The 14,311-nt window shown below is 44.0% G+C and overlaps 1 protein-coding gene across 1 annotated transcript in view; it reads left to right on the forward strand.

Annotated features, from left to right (window-relative positions):
- EVA1A (eva-1 homolog A, regulator of programmed cell death) overlaps nucleotides 1-14,311 on the forward strand; it is a 205,021-nt gene that overhangs the window by 80,548 nt on the left and 110,162 nt on the right. Inside the window, exon 4 of the mRNA XM_008490720.2 lies at nucleotides 1,708-1,860. Within this exon, the coding sequence (XP_008488942.2) occupies nucleotides 1,708-1,860 (153 nt within the window). The remainder of the gene's footprint in view (nucleotides 1-1,707; nucleotides 1,861-14,311) is intronic.

Genomic DNA, 14,311 nt, shown 5'->3' on the forward strand with positions numbered 1-14,311 from the left:
CCACTCTGGACAGATGCTCTGATGACCAAGTGACTATTTTGAGTAGGGTACTTTTTGACTTCCAGTAGGAACTTTCAACTTGGGTATGAGAATTTGTTAATTTTCAGACATTTCTTTTAAATTAGCACGTGCCTGTTTTGGTAGATATTTTTTTCTGTGCAATTTCTTCTGGAAAGAATCCTAATCTAATGTAGCAATTAGTCCTGCTTTGACCAGGGGTTAAACCAGATGACCTTTGGAGGAGTCTTTCAACTTAAAATTCTTTTATGATTCAACTTTGGTGGAAAATTCCTCCCTGTCTCCAATCAGGAAAAATGATTCTTGAACCTATAGTTACAATAGAGTAAAAAATGTCACATTAATTGCTAGCTGCCAGGATGTAAATCTTAAAGTATTAAACTGAAGTACTAATTTTATAATAATTAATCTAATAATTGTTTTAATACATAAATATTAAATTATTAAAAATAATTATTAGCTAATATACATATGTATATCTCAAATACATATATTAGATATAGAGAACCAGTGACAGTGAGAGACTGAAGTCATATCTGTGCTAGTAAATGATACAGAGCCAGGGAACACCCAGGCACTGGCTGCACATCCACACTGTTTGGTTATCAGTGTGTGCTCTGTGGCACAATTTTGACCTGATGCAACTTGGACCATTTAAGATAAAATGAGTTATCATCCCTGGAAGATTACCCTGGCTTAGGGACTCTTCCCGTTAAGCAGTCTGGGTGCTAATGGTAAATAACATAATCAAGAAGGTCACTCCACAGAGGCTGGGGAGGTTGAAGTTAGATTCCTGGCTGTGCCCAGGGTGGGCATTCAGTTTTCTTTCAGACCTGTAGATGTCTAATTGTAAAGATTCTGCTCTTCAAAACAGTGTTTGTCTTCTGTGGTGTGTTGACAGACACAGGGACTGTTCTAAGTTGGGACCTCTAGGGGTTCCCATAATACAAATAATAATAGTAAAGAAAAAAGAAATGACATGTGATTTCTTGTGAAATAATTTTCAAGTCTCCTTGAGAGAGGTAAAGTGAGTGAGTGTTCTGTGAGCAGCACCTTAGGACAGCAAGGGTGTGTTTTGCATTCTCAGTGACTATTTCAAGAAGGACTTGAGGAGCAGCTTTGCAAATCTGTATTTGAAGCAGGCAAGAGCAGCTTCAATCATTACCACATTTGGCATAGCTCCTATCAAAGCTGTGAAGGGTGAACTGCTGTGAAAAAAGCCATTGAGCATAACTATGTTTTTGTTTTACTTGAGCTGCTGTGATGTAGAGTAAATGCCTGGCATGTTAAGGACTTATGTGTGGATTAAAATGGTGCCCAAAGATGGGCTTTTACCTTCTCCTGCCACAGGCTTCTAATATCACCATGTGGAAATCACTCAATTACCATGCCTCACTTATTTGTCTGCAAAACGAAATTATTGGCTATCTACCAGAACTGACAAGTGCTAGGTTAAAATATGTTCATTAAATGTGCTGATAATTCCAGAAAGAGAATGCATAATGCAAATGATCATTGCTTCTCTAGCAAATGCAGCTGGAAGGCTGGAATTGTGCTGGCAGCTGATGTGCAGCCCTGGGCATGTGCCCAGAATCCATCCCTGCTGCCTCTGGGAAGCTCACACCAGGGGGGGAGGTGAGAAGGCTGCCTCTGGATCAGCTGAGTAATTGAGTGTTTGTTTCCTTCCAGATGAGTACAAGAGTAAAGTAGCCTGTGAAGATGACAAGCTGAGGCTAAGCTGTAAGAAGAGCATGGTCATAGCCATTTATTCTGCTACCTTTGGAAGGACCCAAGGAGGCAGCTTGGAGTGCCCATACCAAACCCTGGGGATGCCTATGACTGGTAAGCAGGGGGATGGCTTGACAGAGCCCTGATCTGGACAGGGGGATTTCATTTACTGTCATCACAGTAGAGCTGGCACAGCTCCTGATTGGGAAAACCAGGACTGGCACATGGAACCTGCCACGGGGGCTTTGCTGAAGTGTGGTCCCTTGTTAATCAGCTGTGAGCTTCATCACAAGCAACTCACTGAGGTGCAGCTGGATACCTTAGTGTCAGGGTTTAACACTGGCCCAGCAATTAAACCGAATAACAGATCCTCTTTATTAATCCCCCTCTCCTCCCTGATAAAGAAAGGAGAAAGAATAAGGGAGAGAGGCTGATGGGTTGGAAACTAAACTACACAGCTTTAATGAAACAGTAATGATAAATAGGAAAATTACTAAATCTATACAAATATAAAGGAAAATTGATCCCACATTCCTCCCCTTTTCCCCCAATAACTCTCATGTCACCATCGAGGCTGCAGGGCAGCCCTGGGAAAGTCCAGGCTGGAATCCTGGAGTCAGCAGCAGTTGGGAGCTGGAGGCAGGAACACACAGATTCAGGCTGGCATGGATCAGGAGCACAGGCAGAGGGATGGATGGAATCCTCCCAGGATGTCAAAGCAAACAGCAGGTGAAGAAGGGGAAGCAGGAAGGGGTTTGACCCTCGTGATCCCTCAAATGTACACTGAGTATGATGTGTATGGGGTGGAATATTCTGTTTGGTCAAGTCTGGTCATTTATCTTGTCCATTCCTCCCCAAAGGAGGGTTTCAGGTGGGACCTCTTTATTCCTTCTGGAGGGTAAAATGTTCGTCAGAGCTGAGCAGTGTCCTTGACTCTGCACACCAGTCTCCAGCTGTAACTCTAAACATGGAGTGTGATCAGTCCCAGAAGCAGACACTGTCTGAGAAACTTGCTGTTAATTTCAGCAAGTGCAGCTACTTACAAGAGACTTAGCTGAAAGCAAAAGTACAAGACAGAAAATTCCCTTTATCCTGGCCCAAACCAGGACACTTAGCCAAATTTCCAAGCTGCAGGCTTCTAGCAGTTTTCATCAGATCATGTACTTCAGGGTACTCCTTGAGTTTCTTGTTTAATTTTCTGTCCTGATGGTTCTTACACTGAGCCTCTGTCTGTATTATTGTGAGTATCATGGGCCATCTGTGGCCATGTCAGGCTCTGACATTGCATTTAAACTTTAACTGACATTAAAGCAAGGGCTGAAAATTCAAAAAGCAAGTTGTTAAGTTGCATCATGTTACAGTTGACTTATGGTACCTTTAAGTAGCTTCTTTACTCTCATGCTATTGTAGTCTTTTACTTATCTTGTATTAAAGATCAGTGAATTTGAAAGCATTTACTAGAACTGTCTGTTCATGAGCCAATGTGAAATGGCTTTTTTTTAATCTGTGGCAGAGAGAGCAAACATCCACAGTGTGAAATCCTATGGTCAGCATTCCTCAGCATCCTTCTCTGCAGAGATGAGGGGAGATGGATTGGTTTCCTGAAAGAATTACCTCTAGAGGGGGGAAAGTTTCAGAAGGGGCTAAACGGGGAAGCTTCAGCTGGGATCTGAGCTGTATCTGGGGATCTTTGGCTTCCCAGTTGTTGATCCTGTGCCCTTAAGGAGTTAAATACTATTCAAATGGAAGCATGTGAAGCCACTGCTTGGAAATATGATACAGAGATGATGGGTGTCTATAGGAAACCACAGGTGGAATCAGGCCAGTCAGGTTGTTTGTGCAGGGTGGTGAGTGCCTTCCTTGTGTTGCTGGGAAAATTTGAGCACTTGCAACACAACTGAGTAGTTCACAACCTCCTACCCTGCCGTGGCAGAAGACTCCCAAGTCCCCTAACAGGACTCTGAGCTGACAGATGTCCCTGCATGTGTTACTGTTACCCCTCACTTGCCAGGCAGCAGAAGCCAGGACAGATGTGTTTAACAGGTTAGCCCAGAGCTTTTTCATGTGGTGTTTGGGATGGGCTAAGAGTGGGCACGCTGGTGGTTCAGCTGCTGGGTGAGAACTTGCTGAGTCAGCGAAACTTGATGGGTTTCTACCCAAGCACACTGCTTCTCTGTCCTTGCTGAGCAAGCAGCAGCAGGCACACACTGAGCAACAGGACCTGCTTTGGAATGTCTGTGTAAGGCAAAACTATCTAAGGACATAAAGGGTGAAGTTTTACTCCTCTTTGCCCAAGTGTATAGTCCCAAAACTTAGAGTGGCTGAGAGCAAGTTTGTGGCTGTAGGGAATGGGATGGGAGGCAGTGGATCTAGGAGAGCAAAGCTGTAGCTAAGAACAAGTGGTGAGGTGTGACAGCAGGACTGCACATGCCATGCTATCTAGGGTGCTTTCATGCCCCAGTGGTTTCAAACTGGCCTTGTTATCTCTAAAAACAGGGAGCTTTGCCCAAGGAAATAAGGTGTTGGATCCTAGAGTGTAGCCTACAGTCTGCTGCCTTCCTCCAGTGTCAGGTCTTAAATGGAACTGGCTACATGAGCAGGCTCAGGACAGCACAGTTTAATGCCAAACTAGTGATGGGCATGCTGAAGTAGCTTTACTCTGAATTCCAGTGCAGGGTTTTAAGCTGTGAATAGTGCTAAAACTGACAGAATTGTCAGACAGGAGCAAATATCTGCATGCTTGGAGTTGCTGGGGTCTTCCTGGTGCTGCTGAGGTCTAGAGGGTGTAGGTAAGCAGCAAAAAGAGGGTGAGAACTGTCTCTGGGACAGCAGATGACTGCATGGTGGGGGATGAGAGGTGAGGGACTCACCATGGGGTCTTCTTCAGGTTTTCCCAGGCGTTTGGGCACTCTGTGTATGGTAAAGGACAGTATATCTGGTGATGCTGATGTTCTCCTGCAGGCTGAAATCCTGAGTGGAGGGTGGGTGTGTGAGCTTAACTAAGAGAAAGATGAATGAGGCTATGGTCTTTCAGTTCACCATGCTCCATCCTTCAAATCCCAGCTATATTTGGGAGTGTTTGGCCAAGTCTGTGAGTGTTTTCAGCAAGACCTGGCTGGTCCTCTTGGATGCTGCCAGTGTTACAGGTGGTTTCTGCTTATGGTGACGTGGCCTTTGCTTTGTGTGAGCTGTGTCCAGTTCTGGAGTTTCCAACACAAGGACATGGAGCTGTTGGAGTCAATCCAGACGAGGACCACAAAGATGATCAGAGGGCTGAAGCAGCTCTCTTATGAGGACAGGCTGAGAGAGTTGGGGTTGTTCAGCCTGGAGAGGAAAAGGCTCTGGGGAGATCTTAGAGTGAAGGGAGGGGCTACAGAAAAGCTGGAAAGTGACTTTTTATAAGGGTTTGGAGTGATAGGACAAAAGGTAGTGGCTTTAAACTGGAAGATGGTAGATTTCTGTGAGACATTAGGAAGTAATTCATCACTGTGAGACACTGGCACAGGTTGCCCAGCGAAATTGTGGCTGCCCCATCCCTGGAAGTATTCAAGACTGGGTTGGATGGGACTTGGAGCAACCTGGTCTGATGGGAGGTGTCCCTGTGCATGTCAGGGTTGTTGGAACTAGATGATTTTGAGGTCTCTTCCAACCCAAACCATTCTATAATCCTGTGACCCAACAGGATGGGAGAGAGCTCTGGTGATGCAGGAAAGGGTAGGAGAGTTGTGCTTGTGGCTGTCACTTGTCCCGCAGGAGGAACTGATGGAGGATCCATCTGCAACACAAACCAGAGTAAAGCATATTCACACTGTGCTCCCCCTTAGCACAGTGCAAGAAATAAAAAAGTCCTGCACATATTTAGAGCATTGAAGTGAGGGGGTTGTGCTCCCAGCTGCCATCAGTAATCATGGGAGCAGTGCAGAGTCCCTAAACCTCCTCCAAAAACTTTACTCCTTCCATGATCCTGCCTTGCCCAGCAGGCAACTCTGTTCCTTCAGCAGCAGGTGAAAACATCATGGCTTGTAAATCAAAGCTTCCTCTAGCTAGAGAACATTTCCCTGCATGTTTCCACAGCCCTAGGATATGGGGAGGGCTGCTCTGTGACAGCCTTTGATCCCAAACACTTGCAACAAGCTGATCTTACAAACATGACCATACGACTCAGACTTGGTGGCAGCATCCAGTTCCCATCAGGCAGAACCCAGCTCCGTTCTGCACCTGGAAGATTTATTCTGTTTGAATTTCACAGGGCTGATGATATTTTTCAAGCCTGAGCCTTGGAAAGAGCTCTTTTCCCAGGAAGTACGTGCTGGCTAAGTTTGCTGTGATTATTTTTATCCAGCCAGCATCAGCTACTTGATGAGTGAAGAACTCACTTGCCTCAAAGGTGGGGAAGGATCTTTACCTCCTCCTCCTCCAGTGAAAAAGAACTCAGATTTTTTTTATATATATTTTTTTTCTTGGTAATGAAAATGCATATTTGGGTTGAATTTAGAAACCCACCACTTCTCAGGATGAGACTTTTAAAAAGCTGAGATCTAAGATGAGGAGGAGGGGTGGTCTAATAGAGAATCACATGCATTTCTGACTCTGCCATGAGGTAAGGGACCAAGTAATTTAGTCTGTGTTGTTTTTGCTGAAAAAGAAGACATTGTACTCCTGTAGAAGTGTTGAGGAGATAAAGTCCACTATTAGTGAGTTTCTAGGATTCTGCAGAGGCTTGAGCTATGTTAGGTGCTCAGGTCTGAGGTATTGTGACCTTGCAGCCCTTTAACCTGTGTTACCCTACATCCCAGTGTAGGGTCCCTAGACTCCACACACCATGCCATGGTAAACACATGCTTTCTCTCCATCTAAGGTCTATAAAAATGAGCTTAGCATCTGTGAAGGTAAAGTTACTGTGAAGAACTCCATCCTGTCCCTGTCATGTTAAAGAGAAAATCTGCCAAGATTGTCTTTTAACTGGAAACATGATGGAACTTGTGTCTCTGACCGTAATGGGAAACCCCTGCAAGCAGCTGGACCCCTCCTTGAGTGCCTTGGGAACTCTGAAAAGCCCTGAAGGAATTTGACCTTATTAGTAACTCTATTAAAAAAGCCTCCACTTTGCTGCTGGCATATGCAGGGAGAATACACAGAGCATAGAGAGGTCTCTGGGGAAAGGGCTGTTTGCAAGCAAAAAACCAGTAATACCCCTCAGCCCAGTGAGCCTTTTGTGCTGGTATCATGCTGGTTACAGCTGCCTCTGCCTGCATCTGGGAGTGATGTATTTATGCCAATTTAAAAAAAAAATGCCCTTTTTCTGCTTGTGTTTGAGTGCAAGGTAATGATTTAGTTAAGAGACTGAGGAAGAAGAGCTTGGATGTAGAACAATTACCCTTTTTATCATCTAGTGAAGCGAAATCCTTGATTATGTTCAGGTGACCTTATGTGTTCCCACGTACATTTCTATGGTGGCTTTGCCCTGAACCACAGGGAGCAGGATGGATGTGTTCAGCTGATCTCTAATATCAGGATCCAGATCTCCTTCTCAGGTACCCAGTTGTCATGGTTTAACACTGGCCCAGCAATTAAACCAAGTAACAGATGCTCACTATTAATCTCTCTCTCCTCCCTGATAAAGAAAGGAGAGAGAATAAGGGAGAGAGACTTATGGCTTGGAAACTAAACTACACAACTTTAATGAAACAGTAATGATAAATAGGAAAAATTACTAGATCTATACAAATATACAGGAAAGTCATGCTATGTTCCTCCCCCTTTCCATGTTTCCTCCCCCTTTCCCCCAATAACTTTCACGTCACCTGGGAAGGTCCAGGCTGGAATCCTGGGGTCAGCAGCAGTTGGGAGCTGGAGGCAGGAACACACAGATTCAGGCTGGCATGGATCAGGAGCACAGGCAGAGGAATGGATGGAATCCTCCCAAGATGCAGAAGGAAACAGGGAACGGGTGAAGAAAGGGAAGCAGGAAAGGCAGGAAGGGCTGGAAGCTGGAAGCTGGGAGCTGGCTTGACCCTCATGATCCCTCAAATTTACACTGAGTATGATGTGTCTGGGATGGAATACTCTGTTTGGTCAATTCTGGCATCTATCTTGTCCATTCCTCCCCAAAGGAGGGTTTCAGGTGGGACCTCTTTATTCTTTCTGGAGGGCAAAATGTTCCTCAGAACTGAGCAGTGTCCTTGACTCTGCACACCATTCTCCAGCTGTAACTATAACCATGGAGTGTTATCAGTTCCAGAAGCAGACACTGTCTGAGAAACTTGCTGTTAATTCCAGCAAGTGCAGCTACAAGAGACTTAGCTGAAAGCAGAAGTACAAGGCAGAAAATCACCTTTATCCTGGCCCAAACCAGGACACCAGTCTCTCTCTACCAGGTATAGAAGGAGCCCAGAGCAATATTACTGCTCATCTGGGTGGAAAGGATCTAAGCTTGGTTTCAGAGTTGGTGCAAGATTGTGGGAACTCTGGCTCCCAAGCCCAGTTTTGGGCTGTGGAGTGTGGATGAGTAGTCTGCTGAGAAGTGAAATGTCCTTGTCACTTAACATACAGGTTCTCTCCTGTGCCTCTCTAGAGGGAAAATGGATGTTTTTCCAGAGCCCTGAGGAAACTGAGATGGTCAGTGATGCTCTCTAACTCATTGGGTCTGATAAAAAAAGAGCAGAGGAGTGAGTTCAGAAAAAAAGCCTGGTCTTTAGGTGCTCATTCCCTGGCATTTTTAATTTTAATGTAGTGACAGAAGGTGATCCAATCCAGTTTGTTTTGATTTCCTCTTCTTAATGCAGATGTATATGACTCGAACAAAAGCCTTCACAGTCCCTCATATAAATATTTATTACACCATATAAATAATTGACCTGTCTAGTTTGGTTATCTCTGATCAAATCTAGCATGTGAATAAGTACAAAATAAATGCAATAATAATAATTTAAAAAATCAATTTTATTCCATGGCACATATTTCTGCTGCATCTCCAGCCATGCATTTCTGACTCTCTTCTGCTTCACCACCCGTGACCATTTTCCATCCTGTGTTTCCATCAGTACAAGTTTCTGTCTCTGCTTTAATCATGGTCTTAAGTAAAATAATTGAAAAGAAAAGGCCTCCAAACTGTGAAGGAGCTGGAGCAACTGTGGTGCTGTGAGCAACCTCTGGTACTGATGGGGGAAGCAGCAAGGGAGGAGATGGGGTGTCCATGGAAATCTGTGCTGATCAGATAATGCCAGGCAGCACCTCCATCCTTCAGGGGATCTGATTGAGTGCTTGTGGCTGAAATGCTGTGTCCTGAGTTCAGGGCTGGGGCTGTGGGGTGAGTAGCAGAGGTAGAAGGGAGTCAGACCCCATCTTTCCTCTCTAGGTGCACACCAGCCTCCCAGGGTGCCCCTGCCCATTGCTGTGACTCTGTCTCCATCTGACTTACATTCAGTGCAGAAACTACTTTAAGATGTGTATAGATCATGATTAAGAATGTCTTTTAGAGGCCAATCTGTTTGTATGTAATAAACCCCATAAATACCCAAGTCTGAAGGCTACATTAAGTATCATTGGCTGCTTAATTCACATATTATACCTTATTAAATTTAGGTTGAAATAGAAGTCCTGTTTAGGATGCTAAGTTAAAGTGGGACAAAGCTGCTTTCAGAAGGTTGTTTTTCAGCTTCAGATAGTTTGTGTGTTTCACTTTTTGTCTGAAAGCACCAGGAGGTAATTAAAATCACTTTACAGCTGTTTCTAGAAAACTCTATTGTTGGATTCTACAGAGTCATAAAAAATGATTCATATGAAATTGGTTTTATATGCACACAATTGCTATTTAAAAAAAAAAATCTATTCAAATTTGCTTCTTGGCAGGGTCTTCCTCAAAGCCAACATTCAATTTGGTTTTAAAAAAGTTGTTTACAGTGGAATATGACCCCATGCAGTGCTTGTAAATAACAATTCTGAAAGTAGTGTAAATAGCACTCTGATTCTACTTGTATGATATGTGAGAAAGTAATGTGGGTATTTGTGTCAATAATATCAACTTCTTTAACTGCCAGCCTTATAAAAGATGTCTATTGCCCAACTATTAGTTAAAGGCAAATCTGGATTATAATCCTATTAATAAAAGGGAATAATTAGGAGCTGTAAATCTGTAGCATCTCAGTTTATTTCCATTCATACAGTTATTCTGTATGAGTACTTGTTCAGAACTGATAAAGTTCCACCTAAAATAATTCAGATGTCACTCAAGAATATTGCAGAATTACCATGATAGCCTGAGAAGGAAAGGTAATGTGAAACCTCGGAGGTTGCAGGAATGCAGGGCTTTATTTTGGGAACCAAGGGCAAGAAGTGACTTGCAGAAGGTGTCAGCTGGGTAGTTTTAAACAAGTGGGACAGTCCCACAGTATCCAAAGTTCAGACCTTGCCTCAGCCTAGGTCTAGGTCAGGAAAATACTTATTTTGGGCTGTAATGAATAGGAAGGGCAAAGGAACACAGAGTAGATACACTCAATGCATTGTCCCTGTCTTCTATTGAGTGAAGTAAAAGCTTTCAGCTGCTTTGCTTTTTATCCTGAATGCCTTACAGCCCTCTGCAATCAACTTCTCCTTGCTGCAAATTAAATATTAAATTTTTATTGTCATTGCCAGACCAAAACTGCTCTGTTCTCTGAGACTTCTTGGAGCCAAATTTGAAACTGTCCTCAGATTCTCACTTTAGCCCCCAAATATGCAAAATATTATTAATTTGCTCCACTTCACACACAAGTCAGTCTCTGCAAAGCTGGATACTAATGTTTTAGGAGAGTTCTTGTTCCAGATGCAAAGGTGGTAAAATGATTTAAATGCATGTTAATAAACGAAGTGTTTCTAGATGTAACTGTAATATTTGTATTTAAATGTCCAATCGATCCTGCAGTTGCAGTCTCTAGATGTGATTAATTTAAGATTTTTTTTTTCTCTTTTCTGGCCTACTGCACCAATATCCAAAGTTTTATGAAGTGTGTGGTGAACAATTTTTTTCCTCTCTTTTAAATGTAAAGCTGGCCTTTTCTGCACATCCTTCTGGTGTTTGGATATAGATTTCTTTTTTAGCCAGCTGTTTTCAGTGACACTGTGCAAGACATAGATGTTATATCCAAATGCACCAGTGCAAAGCTCCCTGCTGATATTCATAATAATGATGATGGCAATTTCTATCAGAAAACCAACTCAACATGATACCAAAGTACATAGTACTGCCAAAGCAATAACCAAATAGGAAGTCCCTCAAGCATAAAAACTGCCAGAAATAGAAGCAGCATGCTGGGACTGATGCTGTTGAGGGGGACATAAATTCTTCTTGGTCTCAGTGTTGGCCATGAGATGTTAGAGCATCTGTCTGGATGTTCTGCACATCATCAGATAGTGCTCACACCACAGCTCCTTAGCAGGGACTGGGAAAAGTCCAAAGTGCCTGGTCCTGAACTTTGGCCACAACAACCCCAAGCAGCGCTACAGGCTGGGAATAGAGTGGTTGGAGAGCAGCCAGACGGAGAGGGACTTTGGAGTTTGGACTTACAGGAAGCTGAACATGAGCCAGCAGTGTGCCCAGGTGGCCAAGAAGGCCAATGGCATCCTGGCCTGTATCAGGAACAGCGTGGCCAGCAGGTCCAAGGAGGTGATTCTGCCCCTGAACTCAGCCCTGGTGAGGCCACACCTCGAGTACTGTGTCCAGTTCTGGGCCCCTCAGTTCAGGAACGATATTGAGGTCCTGGAGCAGGTCCAAAGGAGGCAACCAGGCTGGTGAAAGGACTTGGGCACAGACCCTATGAGGAGAGGCTGAGGGAGCTGGGGGTGTTCAGCCTGGAGAAGAGGAGGCTTAGGGGAGACCTCATCACTCTCTACAACTCCCTGAAAGGAGGTTGGAGCCGGGGGGGGGTTGGGCTCTTTCCCCAGGCAACTCTCAGCAAGACAAGAGGGCAGGGTCTCAAGTTGTGCCAGGGGAGGTTTAGGTTGGATATTAGAAAGAATTTCTTTACCGAGAGGGTGATCAAGCATTGGAATGGGCTGCCCAGGGAAGTAGTGGATTCTCCATCCCTGGAGATATTAAAAAAGAGACTGGATGTGGCACTCAGTGCCATGGGCTGGTAACTGCAGCAGTAGTGAATCAAGGGTTGGACTTGATGATCTCTGAGGTCCCTTCCAACCCAGTCGATTCTATGATTCTATGAAACCAGAGCTAACGTGTGTCCCAAAGCCCCAGTGATACTTGCCCACCATTCATGACTGCAAACCCAGTGGCTTACCATATCAAAATCCTCCGAGACCATGCTTACAGGTTAGAAGCTTTCTCTTTTGGTAGATGAGTAGATAAGCACAGCACTGATTCAGACATCTGGCTTTCCTCTTAGTTAATTAACTCTGCCATCTTCCATCTTTCATTCTGTCCTCCCTGCTTCACAGCTCTTAACCAGTAAATTTTCCTCTCATTCTTCAGCAAGAAATTGTGCTGCATGTTTTGGAGAGAAATCTTGTCCTCTGCTTGGAAGGTGTTTCCACCTAAAGTTATCACTTGTTTGTTAATGACTTCCCTCAAGGCAGTATTTATCTTAGCTAGTTCCTTTCACCTGCTTCTAAAAAGATATCAAGGAAGGGTAGGGTTCTGCTGGCTCTTTTAATTCCAAAGAGGTCTTGCTCCTGATGGCTTTACATTGAGCCAAAATGTGCCTCAGAATTCATCTCTTGATCAGGCACCCCCAATCCTCTTCCAGCTCCTAATCACCTGCCTTGCATGCACTGCTGGAAAGCCTTTTAGGTGGTGATTTTCTTTCTGAAGCTTTTAATTACAGCCAATCATTTGGCCTTATGGATATTTCAAGGTCTTTATCAATTGAAGAAGCAGAATGAACACTCCAATTTTTATGCCAAATTCACAGGCTCAGAGTGCTTCTTCTGACAAGTGGGTGGAGGCTTTTTTTTTCTTTTTTCCTGTGTTTTTGGTTTTTTTTCAAGTTCACTCATGTGATTCTTTTGTGAAATAAGGAGACACAGGGCTAAAATACCATAAAGACTATCAAGATTAATGATGGAAAAGAAATCTGATGCTCAGACGAAGGAGTAGTTATTACAGTGAGTAGTGACAGAATGAAACCATCCTTCTAGTCAGCACTCCAATGATCCTGAGGTCTGTGAAGAAGAGGAAAAGTTTCCTTTTTAATATAATGGAACAGTCAGTACTGGGGTGTACTCCATGACCTGTTGCCTCCCCAGTCTACAAGAAGCCTGTGGAGTACCACTGTGTGACAGCCTTACAGCATGGTAACCTGTTCACACAGTCAGTCTACATGGTCCTGCTTCCTCTGGACAGCCTCATCTAAGCAGAAACCTGCACATGGACATCTTCCACGTGGAAGGAGTCACAGAAAGGCTTAGGGGTGGAAGGGAGCTTAAAGCTCATCTAGTTCCAACTCTTCTGCCATGGACAGGGACACTACCACTGGATCAGGTTGCTCCAAGCCCCATCCAACCTGGCCTTGAACACTTCCAAAGGAGGAGGCAGCCACAACCTCCCTGGGCAACCTGTGCGAGTGCCTCACCACCCTCATAGTAAAGAATTTCCTCCTAAATGTGTGGCAGGTGAGGCTGATCATGAGGTTGACACCTACACAGATGTTCTTGAGCATTTGACTTCACCCTGTGATTAGTCGCCCATCTCAAAACTAGGTGTCTAAATCTGTTTGTGGATGTTTCTGTGGTGACTTCTGCCTTGCAAGAAACTCTGATCTCCACCAGAGCACCTAAGAGTTACCATAATGCAAAAGTTAAACTGTTTGGAAACATTCTTCCAGAACCAGATGGATTCTGCAATCAAAAGCAGCAACGTATGGCTTAGATTTCTGATTTATATGTGTCACCCTTATTGGAGAAAAACAAGGAACAGTGAGTAACCAAAGTAATGGATGTGATTAATAGGCATTGGCTCCAATTTATTTATTTTTTTTTTAATACCAGGAAGAGGTAATAAAGAAATAGTCATGCTGGGAAGCAGCCTCAAACTGACTAAAACCCATTCATTGTGGTGAGCCTGACGATATGGACATTACATCACTGAGACTGATTCCAGTTTTAAGGCTGAAGCTGTCACCAAGCTGCAGCTGGTAAAATCTTCCAGTGTCTCTTTGTTGCCATCTGAATCAGAGATTGGGCTGATAAAGACAACAGATCAGGGAGTAATATCTTACTAAATGCAGGTAGTAAGATGAATGACCTACTGAAGGCTCAGAATAAGAGCTGTGAAATGAAACTGGCCAGCAGTCTGCATTTGTGAAGTCATCCTGAGACAGGGAACCCACCTTGCAGCAGGAGCCAGGCTGGAGGGACATGCAGCTTCTAGAAAGTGATGCTGAGGGTAAAAAGGATAAAGCAAGCTGATCCCTCTCTCCCCCAAAACACAAACTTTCTGTTTAAAACACCATTTTCCAAGAGCTCAGCTGGTATCTCTAAACACTTCAACATGTGGAAGTTTCACCATCTCCAGGATTTGTATTTTGCTCTTTGGCAATGGACCGAAGCAATCCAAGGCTAATGAAAACCAAGGGTA

This window comes from Calypte anna, chromosome 3, assembly GCF_003957555.1.
Source record: "Calypte anna isolate BGI_N300 chromosome 3, bCalAnn1_v1.p, whole genome shotgun sequence".
In the NCBI taxonomy this organism is placed as follows: domain Eukaryota; kingdom Metazoa; phylum Chordata; class Aves; order Apodiformes; family Trochilidae; genus Calypte; species Calypte anna.